The following is a 20021-nucleotide window of genomic DNA, read 5'->3' as shown; positions in this document are numbered from 1 at the left end:
ATAATTTGTTGGTTTGGAAAACTGTATGAGACATTGAGGTTAAGTGACTTGCTCAGGGTCATATAGTCTGTGTCAGAGGCAAGACCTAAATGGCTTAGTGCAGGGCTGTCCAAAGAACGGGCCATGGCCCCCCACGCGGCCTGCCTGTGTCCACCACAACCACAGAAATCAGCACAAATGCTTTAGTTAAAGCATTTAGGTCAATTTCCACATCCGTGGTAAACACAGATGGTCACATAAAATCGCGGCCAGGGGCAGCATGTGGCCTGAGGGCCAAACTTTGGACAGCCCTGGCTTAGTGGATAGAATGCTGAACCTGGAGCTAGGAAGACTGGAATTAAAATCCTACTTATGATGCCTATATAGCTTTGTGACCAAATAATCCCTCAATCTCACTGAGTCTCAGTTTTCCCATCTATAAAATGGCATAATAATAGCAGCTATCCCACAGAGTTGCTGTGAGGATCAAATGAGCTAATATATGTAAAGCCCTGTATAAAAGTTAGGTGTATTATGATTATTTTTATTGTTACTATTAATCCTGATTCCCAGTTAACCTATCTCTCTACAGGACTATGCTACTTTTATTCCTTGATGTTTCTATCCTGAAATCACAGTGAAAACTCTACGCCCTGAGAGGCCATGCAGAATTTTGGAAAGGACACTTGCTTTACAGATGATCCGAGTTCAAATAGGGTCTCTGCCATTCACTACATGTGTGACATGAAAAAGGGCAAATCATTTAACCCCTCTGAGGATCAGTTTCTTCATCTGCAAAATGAGAGGGTTGGAAAAATTACTCATGGTTCTCTCCATCTCTAACTCTATGATCCTGTTATACTTTTCCCCAGCCCCAAAGATTCATGCTCCTGCAATGGACAAGGAACTAAAGAAGCTTTGGACGAGAGAAAAGAGATCGCTCTGTCAGCTGGTGTGGGAAAAACCAGAAGGCTCCTCCTATACAATCCTTACCCTCCTACACTCATCTGCTTCAAAGAATTAAGACAAATGGGGACTAGGTCCCTCCCTCCTACCATCCTTTTATAACTTCTCTTTTCTTTTAAGGCAGATCGCACCTGGAGTGGGGTTGGGATGAACACACAATGTGCTTTGCCCCAAGCCTTCCAACCTAAAGAGACAGTCTTGGTCTGAGTTCCTTGTGAGATGTGGAGGGGCAGCCATCCTACTGAGAGTTGTTTAGGAACTCATATAATTATAGTCATTACACCCATTTTAGAAGCAACATTTCTGACAGAGGAATTAAGAACTTGCTGAGACCACCCTGCAAATAAGTGTGGAGACAAAACTCCAGATTGGCCTGGTAGTACAAAGCCATGGGGGTTTTGTTTTTGTTTGCCTTAAGATATAATTAAGCTTTGAGAGGATTATTAAGTGTAAACACCCTAGGAAGAAGTTCTAGATCAGCTACTTCATTAGTGCAAAATTATGAACTGGAATAATAGATGTGAAAGTACTTTGAAAAGCTAAAAGCTCTTAACAGCATAAAATGGCAGTATTCATAGAGTAGGAGAAAGCTAAGCTTGAGTCACTTGAAGACTGATGGCAGAAAGAAGCGTGGCTTCAGCAGGGACAATGTCATGACTGGCTGGTTAGACTTGTTTAATTCCTTTGTAATGGCTAATTAGGTTAAAAGGTAAGAGAAAGTTGCTCCTTTAGTGTATATTCTATAAAACTTGCTGGTTCCTTTAAGGGCCACACTTGAGGACCTAGAGGGCTACATGTGCCCTCAAGGCCACAGGTTCCCCACCCCTGACGAGGAGTATCTCTCTCTGGCTCTATTGGTCGATCAATCAGTTAGCATTTATTAAGAGCATTCAATGTGCCAGGCAAAAACAGGGCCTTTGCTCTCAGTATTCTAATAAGGATAATATTCTAATGTTCTCTCATATTCTCATGAGGAAACAATATTAAATAGCTACACACACACACACACACACACACACACACATACACTCTAAATGGAAGATGATCTCAGAGGAAAGGCATGGAGAGGGGTAAAGGGAAGCAAGACTGGCTTCTTTATAAAGGTGGGATTTGAGCTAAATCTTGAGGGGCATAGGGGCAGAGAGAAGGGTATAGAGCACCTCAATCAGAGGGAATAGTATGTATGTACAAAAGTGCAAGATTGGGAGTTGGAGTGTCATGTGCAAAGAAGAGCAAGAAGGCTAGTATCTCTGGATTTTAGAGTACGTAGTGGGGGAGTAAAGTCTAAGAAGATTCTTGGGCCAATTTGTGAAGGGATTTAAAAGTCAAAAAAGAGGACTTCTGATTTGAACCTGGAGGTAAGAGAGAAACACTGTTCCTGACAAAGAAATGCAAGAAGGTTCAGGAAGTAATGAGCTTAAGGACACACGCTCTCCCTTTTCCCATCACCAGGGCAGTTGGTAAAAGATAAGGCTTCTCTCGCCCCATGTAACAGCTAGGCTTGAGAAGAACTAGAGATGTATTTGTGGATCTAGACTTGGGGAGCAAACTACCAATAATTTCCTCCTCTTTATTTCAATGCCAGTGCATTCTTCAAACAAATTTTAAGTCAATGAAGTTGTTCCTACCCATATTGATATCTCCTACCTCTGAATTCCTATAGATCTTCTAGCCCCAAAGTCTACAGCCTTGTATTTCTCTGTTTGTCCTCTGTATTGTTCTCTGTCTTCTCCCTTTAATCCTAAGGTTTTTGCAGAGAGGTGTTTTATGCTTCTTTTCTCCTCTACCCCCATCCTAGAACAGTCCTGCATTTGCAGTTCAGGCTCAAACATGTTCAGATCAATTGATTATATTTTTACTGAGAAAGATTTTGCGTCATTGTTTAGGAAGCTGGCAAGAGAACCTCTTCTTGCTAACACTTCATTCAGTTTTATTCTCCCTCTCAGGGAATTCACCCACCACCGATGATTAAAAGAATGGTGAGTTTTATTACACTTTCAAGTCATGGCTTAGCAGATGTAAAGATTCAAGCAAAGTCAGTTTCAGGGAGAAGAGAGAGATTTTCCTTTGATGCAAGAAGAGAGGACAGATATATCTATTTCATTACTAGGGGGCAGAGTATCATTTCACTTTTCACTTGTCTCCTCAAACTCCAATCTGTCTTCTAATTACAAAGTCGTTTTCTAACAATTCTCTCTTTAACCTTCCCTCATAGGTTCTGTTTAATCACTAAAGTTACTCCCCCACATACATTGTGAAGATTAATGAGGTAATCACTGGAGATTTTCTTCAAAAGAATAGTACAATAAAAATGATGGACATTCATTCAGAAGTGTTTCACAAAAGAGCTGATAGACTTTCTGTCTGATAGTGACAAATTCAGGAAGTCCATATACTGGAAGAAGCACTAGATAGGAAATCTAGGGACATGAGTTCTAGTGCCAGCTTAACAACTAGGGAGCTGCTCAGCCTTGGGCAAGTCACTTCGAATTTTCAAGACTCAGTTTTGTTATATGTCAAATGAAAGGGTTGGGCAATTTAAACCATAAGCTTAATTCATTCACTTATTCTAGAACAGTGGTTCTTAACCACTGGTGCATGTACCCCCTAAGGTTGAATTTCAGGGGATTGGCAATCTTAGATAAGAAAAAAATTACATCTTTATTTTCACTAATCTATGACTGAAATTTAGTATTTCCTTCAATTATAAATTGTTAAAAGTCTTATTCTGAGAAGGCATTCATACTCTTTACCAGAATGCTGAAGGTTCTCTGACACAAAAAAGGTGAAGAACCCCTGCTCTGGATAACCTGCTCCCACATATGGAACTTCTCCTCACTCCCACACTGACATTATTCTCTTATCTTACCAGATTTATGACTAACAGACGGGAAATTTCTTCAGAGTTGTAAGTTACTATAAGTAAAAAGAAAGACACAGAGAGACAGAGGAGAAAGAGAGAGAGAGAGAGAGAGAGAGAGAGAGAAGGAAAGAAGGAAGGAAGGAGGAAGGAAGGAAGGAAGGAAGGAAGGAAGGAAGGAAGGAAGGAAGGAAGGAAGGAAGGAAGGAAGGAAGGAAGAAGGAAAAGGAAGGAAGGAAGCCACCCGCCCCAAAAAAAAACCCCTAATGACATCATTGGGTCTCTTTTCCCAAAGGGTAAGGAAAAACCTTCCTTAGAAAATGAAGCTACATTAGCTGCTGCTATGGCTGTTGTTGATGACGATGTTGTCAGATGCAGGGCTGGAATTCAAGTCTTCCTGATTCCAAGTCTAGGATTCTATCTAGTATGTCACACTGACTCCTCACTTCGTTTTTATACGTAAACATGGTCTTCATGATTACAAAATATTGTGCTATAGCAATTCAAAAGTCATGGTCATCATTTGAGTCCTACAAGGCTAGCTCATGTAAATATTACTTTAAAAAATAGACTATACAACACGATGTTTAAATATTGGTACAAACCCAAACATTTCCTGTTCTTCTCTCTGAAAATGAAATCTTCAGTTAATGTTACTTTCTATTCCTGAACCACCTCCCCAAAGCCACAATGTCAGAAAAAAACTTAGCTGTTATGCATTGCTAGGGTACAGGAACCAGAATACAGAAGAAATTAGTCAGAGAGAAATTCCTGACTCTTATAAGCAATTATACCAATAAGCAATGTGAGAAAAGTTTTAACATATGCAATTATCTGTCCAAAATATACACCAATAGGACAGGTAAGATTATCTTGAAATATCACCACTATTTAACAACATGTGGCTAATTTTATTTAAAAAATCTGTATATCTCCTGTCTCTCAGTTCTTTGTTAATAGTTTCATACCTACAGTGAGCACAATAAAGCCACCACTCCCTTTCTAGCCTTCATTGGGTATGAAATTGCTTGCCAAACCATTATTCTTTAATAAAAGACAAGAAGTGACTAAGTCATACTCCTTTGACTAATCGTTAGACCACAGAACAATGCTAAGCCTGCCAGCCTTCAAGGAGACAATTAGCAGGCAATACAACTTAAAAGATAATATTAACCAAATGAAACAGGGAAAACCACTTTTAAAACTATCACTCTTACAAGAAAAAAACCAAAGGAAGACATGCCACATAAGCAAGACCATAACCCATGATGGAAACATGTGCTTCAACAACACAAGTCACTGGACTATTTTCAGTAGTCAGATTGTGTCTGTAAAATTCATTTGACAATTTTGACTATGCCCTCAAATTATTAAGCAATCACTGACAAACTGCTGAGGAATAATGACCAATTCAACTAAACTCAGTTAGCAACTGGACAAATTACTCAAAACTATTGAATGAATTGTGTGTACAAATATCTTCTCTCATCCCGCATGACTTCATGAAAACCAGTCTCATTTCTAATGGAATTTTTCTGAGCAAAAGAATGTCAGTATCAAGAGATCACCAAGACCAAACCAGAGTGTTCATCTACACATCTACATACTCTATTATAAAATATATATATGTATGCCAATAAATTCATATATACAAATAGTATGTATATATTCATATATATCTACATGTATATATGAAGATATAAATACATAAATGCATTCTCTTGTGATCTTGGTAATCTTGTTATCTCTCATTTCTTACTGAGCAAAATCCCATTGGAGGTAAGATTGTTGGTGAATAACACATATATCCTCAACTCCTAACAACTCCTCTCAGAATTCTACTATTATCCTGGATATTTTTGCATTTGAATTAATACCTATCTAACATGATACTAATATTATATGTTTAATATCAGTACATTTAAACACATTGTGACCTACAGCAATACATACTAATTGTATGCATGTGTGTGTGTGTGTGAATTTCTGTGTTGACTTGCAATTCAAAGCCCGATTACAAAAACCCTTGCCCAAAGAATGGGCTGACCCTAGAAACAGGCTCCAGTTACCTTCATATGTTGACAAAGAAAACCTTTCAATACTTTCTCAGAATGCAGGTGTGCAAATTACTCTTGCAATAGACAGAAGTCATGTTTTCAGTAACCCCTGGACCTCTGTTAAACACCCCCTGTAGCATTTTTCAGCTCATAAAAGTTTTATGAGCTGAAAAGTTCCCTCAGTCTTGTGAGCTGCTAACCACAGTTCCCCTCCAGCCCCAGCCTCAGCACCCAACATGTTATTATGATCCGTCGGAGTAAGGGTAACATAAAAGTGTCACAAGTAGCATGTTTTCTTTCATGGCAGTGAAAAAACAAGATTGGTAGAACTAAGAACAGTGAAAAATGACAAATTCCATAAAGCAGGGTCACTCACATATAGGTCAGTATTTCACTGCCTATTTAGATTGCATAGAATGTTTAGAGGTGGATTTTTAGAGTGGATTTCTACAAAGATGAATGAAATTCATAGTCCTATCATGATTTTACAGCCTGGAAAACGATCTTTTTTTTTTAGTTTTTCTGTTAAATAAGTTTTCCTAAAATGGTATACATTCCCCATCTACCTCTCTAAAGTCTTTTTTTCTGTCCAAAAAAAAAATTAATGCTTTGTAATATCATTACTTTCATTTCTGCTTTAGAATTATTTGCACGTCAAAAATTGGTATGGCTGAACAATTACCTCAGAAAAAAAGCTGAACTTCATATAAACAATGGAACATATCTGAATAAACTTTTTCTTCTCAACAAAGGATCCCTATGCTGTATTAAGGAGAAGAGCGGACTTGGGAAAGGAAACTAGTGAGTATGAGACACTTCTCCTGGTTGGGGTGACCAGGTGCTCCTTTTCCCAAAGTTTTTTTCTGACTTTTTGTCTCAATGGTATTTTCAGAACAATATTCTCCACTTTTCCAAAGGGTAGGCATGAGAGAAACTGACTATTCCTCTTTTCCCTGGGTTGAATCCTTCTCGATGCTCAGCTCACTCACTATTCAATTATAAATCCTCACCTTTTGTTGTGAGCTGCCTCAGGGCTGGCTGGGATGTTCAAACATGCTATTCTACCTCCCCTTTTATCTCAAGCCTTAAAATCCTTCTACCTTAGGAAATTGCTTTTTTTCCTCCTCATTTTGTAATCTGTTCTTCCATCACAAGTTTAAGAGTTGTCAAATGAGACACATTTTTACCTTTTTTTTTTCAGTCACCTTAACGGGACTTTTGTTTGTTTTGGTCCTATCTTGTAATTTCATCATAGTAGGGAAATCCACTTTCCAAGCAGGTTAGCACCCGTTTTGAAATGTATAGTCTTGGAGAGTGGCCTGGGAACACTGAGACGTTAAGTGCCTTGCCTAGAGTCACACAGTAATTATGTGTTTGAGGCAGAATTTGGACCTAGGTCTTCCCAATTCGGATCCCTTCTCTCTGTTGCACCTTGCAGACAGTCAGACTTAATGCATACACTTTGAAATTAGTCATATAAATTAAGTAGGAAGAATCTACATATGCTTCCAGGCCATAAATTAGATGGTAAGGGTTAGCTCCCCATCTCCCTCCCTAGCCCAACTCCATAGCCAGATTCTTTCTTACTTATATGGTAACTCTTTCTCCATCCTGAATAATGAAGAGGCAGGCAAAAGGTAGGAAGTGTGACTCAGTCAAGGGGAACAGAAATTAATATGATCCCTAGCAAAATCATATTTCTTATTCTTGTTCCCTTTAAATTGTCATTCATCAAAGAAAAATCAAAGCATTATCAGTAATAGCGGAGCAAACTGTTAAAAATTTCCATTAAGAAATTATTCTCATGATTCGTCTCTAGACTGCTGTCCTGACTCTCTGACCTTTCTCTTCCATGCTACTGAAACTTTCATCCTGGCAAGTTCACTTCACTGCTGGGCTTATCACACTGAAGTATCCTCTGCCCTGTGGCCTCTCCTAATTGACTAGTTCCTTTCCAAACCTTTAAGGTGGAAGGCCAGGCCAGACATGTCTTCTTTCCTCTCCAGTCTAAACTACACATTCTTTGAACTTTTTCTACCATGGTCCCAGGTCAAGTACCTTCTTTTCCTTCATTCCCACCCACCAACACACTTTTTAGCTTGCTTTTATATGATATAATATATTATATATAATATAAACTCCTCAAAGTCAGAGACTTGTCTTTCTTTCTGCTTATATTTGTATTCCTCACACTTTGTTAAGTGCCTGGCACATAGTAAATTCTTAACACATGCTTATCGACTTAACCGAACTTAAGAGCACTAAGACAAAGTAGAAGGAAAGAAAATTCAGATTAATGCCATTCTAAAAATAATTATTAATTCCAATATATTCTCTCTGTCTCTGTTTCTCTTTCTCCAGATAAAATTACAGATATAATACACACTCAAGCACTCGAGCTTGCAGACACACACACACACACACACACACACATATGGGGGGTGTGAGGAAGAGAGAGAGAGAGAGAGAGAGAGAGAGAGAGAGAAGTAAATTCCACAAGTTTCATTTCAGATGAGGAGTATTTATATTTACATATTGTTTTCTCATATAGAAGAAGTATAGAAACAACTGGACAATTTGCAAGGATTTTGAAATATTTCTGCTTGAGCTTTCTATTATCAACATGTAAACAAGCAGCTTGGCCCACTGCTTCAGATACCATTCACTTCCCGCAGTTGGGAATCCTAGGCACTTTGTGAGGAAGGCATTATTACTAAGAAATCAACCACTGTGATCAGCATCTCCAAGCAGCAAGCAGTTAAGCAATGCACCTCCTAAGTGTGATATTCCTCTAATCTGGCAAAAATCTTCCAGATCAATGCAGAGGTGTTAATGATTATCATTGTTCCTTGTCAAGATTGTTATCTATAAACTGATAATTTTCCTGATCTGAAGAAACCTGGACAAATACATTAAGCCATGTGTGTAGTACACTCACAATTCCATTACTGAATATAAGTGATATAACACACTCTTCTTTTGATGAGAATGTCACTTTCAGTAATTGAACTTATAGACACTAATCAATAGAAAGCCCTCTAAAGAATTATTTCTGAGAAAAAAAATGCATTCAAGTAGGCTTAAAGGTGATACAAATATACACATAGAGAAGACAATTAAAGTTTAAAATGTTCTGTGTTACCATTTGAATACCAGGTTATTTAGGAATCCAATGAAGCATTAAAATCACCCCCAGACCATCTAGTTTAAGTTATTTGTTACTAGTCATAAATAAAAATTATAATACTGTAAAAGGTCAATAGTGTATCCATTTCTGTTCTGTATACCCATTGAATAAAAAGCTACATACATAGACACAAGGACATCAGCTAAAAAATGTGTTGAACTAGCATTAAAAATCACTTTTAAACCACAATTTCTATGTAGTACTTAATGATAGGACCCCAAACTGATTACAGTGAACCTGTGAAACTCCCCCCAAATAACACTCTGAAATGAGCTCCAGATTCTATCTTTGTATGTGTGTGCTCCATGAGGATCCAACACTTTTTTAGCTGTCCAAACTGTAAGTGCTGATGTTAATAATTACAGACTAATGGAATGTTAACACAGTCTAAATGCTACACTTAAGTAGTAATGATGGAAGGACACTGAAATTAAAACACTTGGTTCCACATGTTCGGAAATGATGTATAATAGATGATTTGGTTATATTAGATGACAAAGCGAGTTTCTTATGGCTTTCAAAATCAAATTTTAGCAAATATTCTTCCAATGTATTAGTACCATCTTCCAACATACCACTTAGTGCAACTATATGTAACTAAAGTAGCATTTTCATGACATATTTCACACTCCAGTTATCTTCTAATGGCAGCATCTGTTATGTTTGTGTTTCAAAAAATAACTCATGGTAAAAATGTGGATTGCCTTGAATGGCATGTGCAGAAAGGATAGACTTACCTGTCTCGTTGCCTGTGACTGTAATAACATATACATTTATATCAGGACGGATTGTTTCCCTTGCCTGAGGCTCTGAAGTAGAAACTTCCTGAGATCCTAATGCATCTTTGCCTTCCTCAGTTGTGAGTTGTCTTGTTGTCTGTGCAATGGAAGAAGCACTTGAGGTTGTAAAATATTCTCTATCAATATCTGTTTCTAATTCTTTAGTTACCACATCATCAGGAGGAGTGGGTGTAACATGATACGTCGATTCCCCAATAATTACCATATCACTGGTTGTTTCCTCACCAGGTTCCCTATCAATTATCAGTGGTTTCTCTTTAGTGACAAAGGACTTAGAGGTTGATGTGGAATGAATTTTGTCTAGAGAACTAAAGAGAGTAGTGACATCACTTGGCATGGCAGTTTTCACCGTTGCAACTGCAGTGAGCATGACTGTTTCAGTGCCTTTGGGCTCTTCCAATAATCCTGAGCCAACCTCTGTATAATCTTGGAAGGTTTCCTCTACTTTCCCAGAAGTCATTTCTTCTGTGCCCCGAGGTACACCTTCTGTCGTGAATGGGCTTGCAGGTGATCTGGATTCCCAAGTGGAAGGACTGCTAGCCCTTCTTTCAGGTTCTTGATCAGGTCCCGGACTTAAGTGCCCTTCTGGTGTGGTGCCGAGGGTCGCTATTTCCACTTCAGTCTTCACTTTGCGCTCAGTCACAGAAACATAATGTGGATAAGATATACTATGCTCTGTTGTTCCAACAGTAGTTTTAAGGACATCTTCAGAGGCTGGATATGCTGATCCATCAAAGTCATGTTCATCAGAGTCCTTTGCTTGTGGAGTCATCAGTACCTCCGAAGAAGTGGTGATCACCGGGCCAGTGGCAAACACTGGATGCTGAGTAGGTTCTTCTTTCTCAGAAACAGGGAGCTCAACGGGAGGTACTTGTGTGCTTGTTCTTATTGTTTGAATGGTCTCTAGAGAATGAGTCGCTTCAAAAGGAGTCTGATCAACCAAGAATACATCTTGGGTGGCTTTACCTTCTGATGAAACAGAAGGAATTAAAGACACTGTTTGTGCAGCTTCTACATGAGCAGGAGGCTCCTGGGTGCTGCTACTATAATTAACAAACTCTGGTCTTTCCCCATATACAGTTTGTACAAATTGACGGACAGTAGTTACTGATTTGGGTGTGTCCAAATCTAGCCCTTCATCAATAGCACTCCCTTCCATGGTTGTATCAACAACTTCTTCTTTAGGAGAATATTTAGCAATTGGTTCCTCTTTAATGCCTGTTTTAGGAGTTGAATGAGAACTCACTGTGAATCCCTCTTTGTCTTTCCAGGATTCTTCTGTGAACTCCACCCTTGGTCTTTGAGTAATATCTGTTGTAAAAGGAAAAGTTCTTCCAGTTTCAAGATGCTTTTCAGTTGCTTCTGCAGTTGTAAGTAAGGCAGTGGGTGATGCTGTAGTGCCTGTGTGTTCTGTTGATGTCAAAGGCTTGGATGTCATGCTATCTTCATCCAGTGGCCATTTGGATACTGTGATAACCTCCAGATTTAAAGTGCTGCTTGTGGAATCAACTTTGGTTGTATTTTCTTCTGTCTTTGTTGTATCAGGAGGGCTATCTGTTTCTAAGCTGACTGGTGTACTTAGAAACTTGTCTTCAATGTCTTTTTCTTGTATTGGCTCTAAACTTATCTTTGTCGTGATTGTTGTTGTTATAGAAGCATCAAAATACTTGGGCATTTCATCAGTGTATTCTGTGACATCAGTTTTCTCAAGAGAAGGCTTCATTCCAGAGAATTCTTCTTCCTCTATTCTCCCATAAAGTGGATCTTTTGTCATGTCTTTCTCTGTTTCTTCAGTAGCATGATGGACTGTAGTTGCTTCTGGCTTAGGTGTTTGTTCCCTTTCTCTGCTTTCTGTTTGTTGATCAGGATAAATAAATGTGGGTGTTCCCTCAACTAAACCCTGTGGTGAAGTAAGATCTTGGGAGGAAGCAAAAAATTTGACCTCTGTGTGATTTTCTAATGGCAAAAGCGTGAACCCATGTTGACCAGAAAAGTCTTCCGTCATCTTGCTACTGGTTTGTGTCTCTTCCCAGCTGTCTATGGAGGAGCCTTCCTTGGTGGGCATGGTTACAGGTAAGGCTACTGTGACTGTTACAGAATCAGTGTGCTCCATCAGAGTGAGGTTACTTTCTTCTGAGATTTTTGACACTGTAACAACTTCTGGAATTTGGCTAATAGCAAAGATGTTCTCATCAGGTTGAATAGTATGTGCTTCTTCTTCATCTTCTCTTGGAGTGAATTCATAGTGATCCGTAGGCCCTAATCCAGAAATAATAACATTTGTTGGTTCCATTTCTGTGGATACAACCAGAGTCCCAAGTGTAAAGGACTCCTTCACTAGAGGATGCTCTGAAGCTTCTTCGTATGTTACCAAGGGCCCCACCTCAATTTCTTCTGTTTGGGTAATCACTTCTTGTGTTTGAGTATCTTCTGTGTTCCTTTCCCACAAGTCAGTGGCATGATGAGAAGTGACAGTTTCCTGTTGAAGAACTCCATTCTCTGAGGAAGTTGGTAGCAGTAAAGAAATTCTTTCTTCAATTTCAGATGTATCTGGTTTCTCAAGTGGTCCTGATGCAGATGGTGTGTATTCCATATCCCACAGCCTTTCTGTACTCCCAGCTGTTGAGCTGCCTATGGCAGCCTCAGGTTGAATTGTGACCTTTTCAAACTTCTCTTCAATCACTCCAGGTGGAAGAAATGCGACTTTCTGTTCAATATTCACTATTTCCCCTAGAGGAGGGATATTTGATTGAGTGACAGGTAATTCGGTGATTATAGGAATGCTGGGTGTAGCTTGGATTGGTATTATTTGTGGTTCCTTGGACAAATTGGGCGGTGCAGTTTCCACAGGGATATTCAATTGGATGGTTGTAGCCTCTGATATGTTCTGTTTAGCTAGAAAGATAATTTCAAAGAGTAAATTAGATAAGCCACTGATTTTTCATGTTTGCCCGGCCGGTGTTTGGGATAGGGGGAACTAAAAACTACGCCCCAGTTAATCCAAAGACAAATAATCATGCAGATGAATATTCAGTGTTCATAAATCAATCCATTATTTTATTTGGCAAAGGATGATTTTTAATGGTCCCTGAAGTATGGCTAAGTTAATAAAAATTAATAATTTTATGACTTTAAGAAACTGGGAGATCACAAAAAACATTGCAGGTATAAATGTTTCACTAGGTGGAGTGAAGAAACACATATTGGGAGCAACAACAGTAACTGAAAATGTAGTTAGAGGATTTTGTACTATATTGCCAGAGCTGGGTTAGATTTTTGGGCCCAGACTTTGTACAATCCCCCACCCTGTGGCCCAAGCTGAGAGAATTGTGCAGGCAGCATGGAGCCTCCTGGGAGAGGGAGTGTCCAAGATTACTGAAAAACAAAAAACCACATCAAATGTAATTGAATTACTAATAAATAGCTAGATTGTCCATAATCTGAAGATTTTGATAAAAACAGGATATGAAGTTGTTATTTTTTTTAAATAAAGACTCTTTACTGTATTCCAGGTGTTTAAACTTTTATCTTCATCTTCCTGTGAACCGAAGCATGGTCTTGTAAATGGTCTTCTTGCATGTTAGTAAAATGTCTTGGGAACATTTTGCCTGACATTTGTTACATCTCTGCCTTTGTTCTGCACTCGGTCTTAGTCACACTCGTGGGGGCTATTTCCAGGCTAACTTTAGCATAAAACACAAATGTAGAGCAGGAAGTAAAATACCTACATGGTATATTTTCAGCCTATAATTACAAATCACCAAAAGAAGTCTTGAGCAGTAGTAGGAGTGTGTTTAAGCAATAGAAAGTAACACATCATCATAAAATGCTATATTGCAATGCCTCAAGTTTTACCAGCAATTGACTGAACTTTCCAAAGGAATGCAGCATACAAATGTGGAAGTAATATTTTACACAGGACTCCATAGCATTGTGGTGAACAAGGAGGTTTGAATTTGGAAAAATTGGAACTTTAACAATCAATGACTCATCATGCCAAGGGAAGGATACTATCAGGAAGTCAATGGTATTCTATAAACTTCCTGTAGAATTAAGGTCTAATTAAGGTTTCAGAGAACACCTCTCTCCATGATAATAGCTGTAATATTATTGGGTTTACTTTATAATAGTTCAAACAATGCCTATCTTCTATGCCATGGACTAAAAATTGTAATGGGTTCTTCATTATTGGTGGGCAATGTGGTTTCATTGACTATTTTTCTCCTGCGCATTCTAAAACTATAGATTCATCGGTTTTGTAATTAAAAAAATCTTCAAAGTCTATTTAAACAAATCTCTGTTTAAACATTATTGGATCCTTGCTCTTTGTGTCAATATTAAGACATGAAAAAGATTCGGGTTTTTAAAAAACCTAAGTTAAAAAGGAATTGCTGTTTTCTCTTGTTTTCTTAGATATTTTTAAATTATCACATTAATTTCTGAGAGACTTTCATACAACTTCCGGGTTATATTTATGTACCTTACAATTTCGCATTTAGCTCTATCTGGATTTGTCTTATGGGTTTTCATATGTCAAAACACATTTCTGTTTCAAATCTCAAATTTATCTTTTTACTACTTTTGGAGGGAAAGACAAAAAAACGCAGATGGGGTAAAGTTGCTATGATGACATCATGAAAACTTTTAGCAACTTGACTTGGGGCATATTTTAAATGCTTAATGGTATTTTAAATTAATGAATTATTAATAAATCAATGGGCTCTTTCCTTCTTCCCTAGTGCCTTTTTATTCCTTTGCTACTGAAATTAATTTAAGGGGCAGTAAATGTGGATTTAGAGTCAATTCAGAGGTCAGGCAGTCAGATACTTCTGAATTCTAACTTTGTCTGCTACCAGTTCTCTCTGGTAACATGGAGATGTAACTTTATGTTACCTTGAAAACAAACAGTTCAGTCAGAAATAAGTATCATTCTAGGCTGTGACTGTGGCCTTTTCTACTTATATTGAATTTCGAAGTAAAATCATCCCTTCCAAGGGCCCTCATTGCCACATCCAGCTTTAAGTGAGTTCTTTTCCAAAACAAGAGGCATCCATCGATTTTCAAGGCTATTCCAGAGGTAAAACCCTTCATCTAAGTGTGTATATGTGTGCGTGTGTGTGTGTATGTGTGTGTGTGTGGTTGTCAACAGCTGAGTCAGATCACAGCACAGTTTATCTGATCCATCATACAACCTAAGACAACTGAGAAACTAAATTAATTGTATTTTAAAAGTCAGCATAAATAACCACGTAAAGATACTTCATACCTAAGTTGATGCAAAATGTGCAAAGATAGAAAAACAGAGACATAGAATTGTATACATTTCCTTTCCAAGGGGGAGTTCTGATGGAAATGTGTTCATATTCTCTCAATTTCTTTACTAATGAAGCTCATAAAAAGGCAGCTCATTTTTTCTTGAAGGCTCCTTTCCAACCTATGTAGCCAGCCTTCCACACAGATGTTTCACATTACTATACTTGTTGCTCTCTGTGTCCACCAGGCTATCTTGTTTTGTGCTTCTGATGGGAGACATGAAGCAGTGTTTCCTAATAAAATGTAAAACTCTATCAGCAGTACCAGAGTAAATTAGCTCACCAGCAGCTGCCTCACATCAAAGGCAAATCTGCATTTTAAAAATGAATTGTTTATATTACTGACAAAGAAAAGGGATTGTTGTCTGTTTCTAATGAGGTTTCTCAATTTTTAGAGATGCTTTCTTATGTTCAGTGATTATATTAGTCTACAGATCAGTCTCTTCCTTATTGCACAATGCTATCTGAATACTATTATTAGGAGTGGTTGTGAAACAGGAGATATGCACAATGGGTTCTGTAGAAATACATTTCGATGTATTACAGGTGAAGGCAGGAGCCAGAATAAACCTTGGATATACAAATTATGTCATTTAAAGTTACTTGACAATTGATAGAAATTGTTAGAAAGAAACAATTTCAATAAGTTCCATAAGGACAAATATTAAGGAATACTCTTGGAGTGGAAAAACAAACTCCCCACATAATAAATGAGGAAAGACTGCTCATGCAAAAAAACAGCAGAAAAAGATCTGGGGGGCATAATGAAAAATTAATTCACCATGGGTAAAAATGTAACACCATAGTTTAAAAAAAAACCCAGCAGGCAGATTACCATGATACCTACATAGGTAATCTTTCTATACTGTACAGCACAGATTAGACTTTTACTAGAGAACCATGTTCACATCCTAAGGAGGTTGTGAAAAAATTGGAGACAGTTCAAAGAAAGATCATAAAGATGATTAAAGACTTAGAAACTAAGACATCAAAATAAAGGAACTTTTTTAGCCAAAAGGCTAGAGGACAATTTAGGGAAGAACTTCAAATGCATGTAAGTTGGTCACCAATTATTCTCCATCCTCACTAGGGATAAAACAAGAAAAATGGGCTTAAACTATAGCATGGGAGTTCTAGGTTAGATCAATGAAAACCTTTTCTGTTCATGGTGGGACTTGTAGAACATCAGAATGGATTACCAGAGAAAGAGTGTTACCTGCTTCTCTGGAGGTCTTTAAAGACTTTTAATGGTGTGACTCCCTCGTGTCAGGAGTAGGCTAAGGGTTAATCTGAAATTAGAGATATGTGCTGAAGGACTTTTAAAGATCATTTGCAACACCTGAATTTTACGATTCTTATTAAGATCTAATCACCTTATTGCAAAGCACTAGATTGTCTGACTCAGGAACAACTTGCTAGACAGTGAGGTTTATTTTATTTTATTTTATTTTTTAATGGACATCTAAGTTTACTCATGGAAGAAAACATTTAGGACATTCTATTTTATAAAGATAATGTATTTCCAAAATCCATTCAGTTTTTAGTGAGCAAGAAAGGTTTTAAAGTCCATTTATCATTAGACATTCTGGGTATTTTGTTCTATTTTTTCAGAGGGAGAAAAAAGGTAGGGAAGTCATACCTATCATTTTACAATCATCAGAGATATAGCTTACCACATATTCTCAAGGAAGCGTATAATGCCAAGGGAGAAAAGCACGACATGGATTGTTTTGCTTGACAATTAGCTGTAAAAATCTCCAATCACTCTAGCTAAAGTCACACTTGGCTGAAACAGATTTTAACTGTGGCTGAGCATCACAACCCAAACAATATTGTCTAGCTATTTTGAGATTCTAATCTTTCACATTTCACACAAAGGACTCTGATGGCAGCATGACTATCTGGGGGAAGCAGACAACAATCACTAAGGATTTGAGACAAATTCCCTGAATCTTTGAAATATGTTAAAAATCACCTGAAAAGGTTCATATGAAATGGGGGGAAATAACTGACATTATATAATGTCCAAAGACAGGTTTTTTTAAACTCCTATCTATATACTTACTTAGTCTATTCTTCATGGAAAATAACGTTTGAAAATCACGGGAGTCTATTCATGAAAGGGGTAGAAATGAAAGCAAAGCTAGCCTCTAGGTTAGCTCAGTAGATCTCAAAATGAACTCAGTGTTCCAGTAGCAAATCACAAATATATCCCATTTACCATATTACGTGAACTTGGGAGAAGCTTCAAATGAAAACTGGGCTTAATATATCAATGTTCATTGGATTTTAGATTTTATAGGAGTGGTTCTATCTGAAGGGAAGTTCATGTCTTCCTATTTCCACCTTCTCTATGGATTGCTGATATAAACTACTTAGAAAATAGCAGCATGCTTTTAAACTGTATTTATTCACAAATATGGGCAGGAAATCCCCTTGGTTTTAAGTCAGTATGGGGCATGGAGGGGAGTTTGCCCTAAAGAATAAGTCCTAGTCATTAAAAAAAAAATCTAATGCCAGGTCTAAATAGTACAAACTATATTCAAGCATTAAAGCCAGGCTGTCTGGGTAATTCTGCCCCTTCTCCTCTCTCCTGTCCCTCCCCCACACACTCCCTCTGCCTTCCACCAACCCCAATCTGTTTCTTCCTTAATCAAATGAGTAATTCAATCTAAAGCAGGCTTTAGAGCCTGAAGTACTTTGATAATCGTTGTTGTGTGAACCTAGTCTGAAGAAAGGAATGTCTCTCTCCTTTTGTAAATACAGGGTTTGTTTTGAAAATGATTAAGAGCGACACCTTCCCTGGCAGAGCTCAGTTGCTTGAGTGCCTGTGAAAAATCTAGTCTTCCCATTGGCTCCTTGCTGATTGGCTTTCTTGCTTCAAGCTAAATATACAACATGTGGCTTTAACACTCAGAAAGTTTAGTCAGTGGGAACTGAACCAGCCTTTTGGCAAGAGGTGGAGGCAACTTAGCTAGCATATAGCAGCATGTGACATCACTCCCTTCCACTGCATGAACATCTGTTCTGCAGACCTTAGGCACTGGGGCTACCTAGTTATCTCAACTTGCTTTCTTCCTAGTCACTGAGTAATGCCAATATGTTTCCAATTAAAAAAAATCACTGGTGTCTTCAATTAATGTGTTCCATACTTCTTTATTTTTATTCTATTTCACTGTAGCAAGATACACTGGAGCCTCACTATGATAAAGCTAATGATAGTATGAAATGCAAGCAGAATGGGGTTCTGCCTTTTTTGTTCTCTACAAAGCAGACATAAGCTCTGAGGTCAGCATTATAGTGAGGTGCCAATGTATTAATTTGTTCGATTAAGTCTTCATTTGCTTACGATAGGATTTATTCTGGTAAGAATAGAACTAGAACACTTGAACTAAGAGTCAATGAGAGGTTTTAGAAGATCTAAGAAATTTGAATAATTATCTCAACATATGTTGAAAATATGTATTTGTAACTAGTTTTAACAGAGTAGGAAAAATATAAGTATTAGATTTAACCTATTTACCTAAGACTTCACAAAAAATATATGTTCCAATGACATGTGTAACTATGGAATTGTTTATTGGGAGTTATTCTATTTTTTATTAGCCATATTCTGTTTTTAAGAAAGATAATTAGGGATTTATCTACTCAATTTTTGTGATCTATAACAGTGTTTTATTTTAGAAAGTTCTAGTTACTCACCTAAAACTTACTTCCGTTAAAATTCTATACCATTTGAGATAAATGATCAGTCCAGAAAATGACATAAATAAAATGGAAAGGTTTTAACTTGGCCACATGTTGCCTCAGCATCACAGCATCAACAATTTCCAACTCTAAGGAATGCCACCAACCTGGAGAGTTACCCGGAAACATGGGCTGGGATTCTAAGGCATGACAGGGCACAGTTAGGACCTTAAGTTGGCATTTCCTCTTCCTAACTGTAACTTTTCTGTCTACCTAATGTTTTTATTTTTTACTCAGTTACTTCTGTTTAATTATTTCCCTTCTAAAACTACTATAATGAACTACTTTTCCGAGCAGGACACATGAAATGGAATCTTCTACCACAGAGGAAAAAGTTGTCTTCAATTCATAACTTTGACACACTCTTCAAATTCATGATTTAAAAAGAAAACAGAAAGAGACTTACGTTTAAAGCAGTAGGCATCAAATTTGCTATCAGGTAAAGGGAAGCCTGTCTGGTTCTCAAAACGATACAGGGTTCTCACCCCAAGTAAGCCACCTCCACACTGGGCCCTGGCCACAGTCACGGGGTGGCGCACACTGGCATCTGACAGCCAGCCATAATCACATTTGTCATATCCACTTCTCCAGGCAGCGTGTAACTCCCCCACGGTAGCAAGTCTGGCATCCTGGTTGGCACACTCTTCTTCAGCCTCTTCAAAGGTGAGTTTGTTGGGCCCCGTGACATGGAACACATCGCCTGGGAAAAGGTTCAAAGAAGAAAATTAAAAGCTAGGTTTTCACTTCTCTCTCTCCTAGATTGAGAATATAGTAGGAAAGGATTAATTCTAAGGCATGGGTTACGTTGTAAAAAAAAAAAAAGAAAGAAACTATATGACCAGACATAAATATTGCAGTACTTTCAAATATAACGATGAGTTGACATCACATCATTAGGGATAGGGACAGAGTTGGGGTAAGGAAAGAGAAAGGGATAGGGGTAGGGTTAGGGGTACTGATGGGTGTAAAAGTAGGGATCACAGTGGGGGAAAGGATAGGAACTGGACCAGCAGCTTCACTTGCACAGTGAACTCCACAGTGCTTCCTCCATCAATTCAGGTCAGCACCTTCCCTGTAATTCATGACATTAGAGAGTTTCTTAGTGCACTAAGA

At 38.0% G+C, this 20021-nt stretch overlaps 1 protein-coding gene across 2 annotated transcripts in view; it reads right to left on the bottom strand.

Moving 5' to 3' along the window:
- VCAN (versican) overlaps positions 1–20021 on the bottom strand; it is a 135034-nt gene that overhangs the window by 68058 nt on the left and 46955 nt on the right. The window contains exons 6-7 of one of the 2 annotated variants that reach the window (XM_036765059.1): positions 19315–19608; positions 9787–12744 (exon numbers count right to left, since the gene is read on the bottom strand). In XM_036765059.1, the coding sequence (XP_036620954.1) occupies positions 9787–12744; positions 19315–19608 (3252 nt within the window). The remainder of the gene's footprint in view (positions 1–9786; positions 12745–19314; positions 19609–20021) is intronic. The other variant, XM_036765057.1, reaches the window with a different exon arrangement.

Source organism: Trichosurus vulpecula, chromosome 1 (genome assembly GCF_011100635.1).
Source record: "Trichosurus vulpecula isolate mTriVul1 chromosome 1, mTriVul1.pri, whole genome shotgun sequence".
NCBI lineage: Eukaryota > Metazoa > Chordata > Mammalia > Diprotodontia > Phalangeridae > Trichosurus > Trichosurus vulpecula.
The sequence above is the reverse complement of the archived record's forward strand: the minus strand, read 5'-3'. Positions and strand labels throughout refer to the sequence as shown.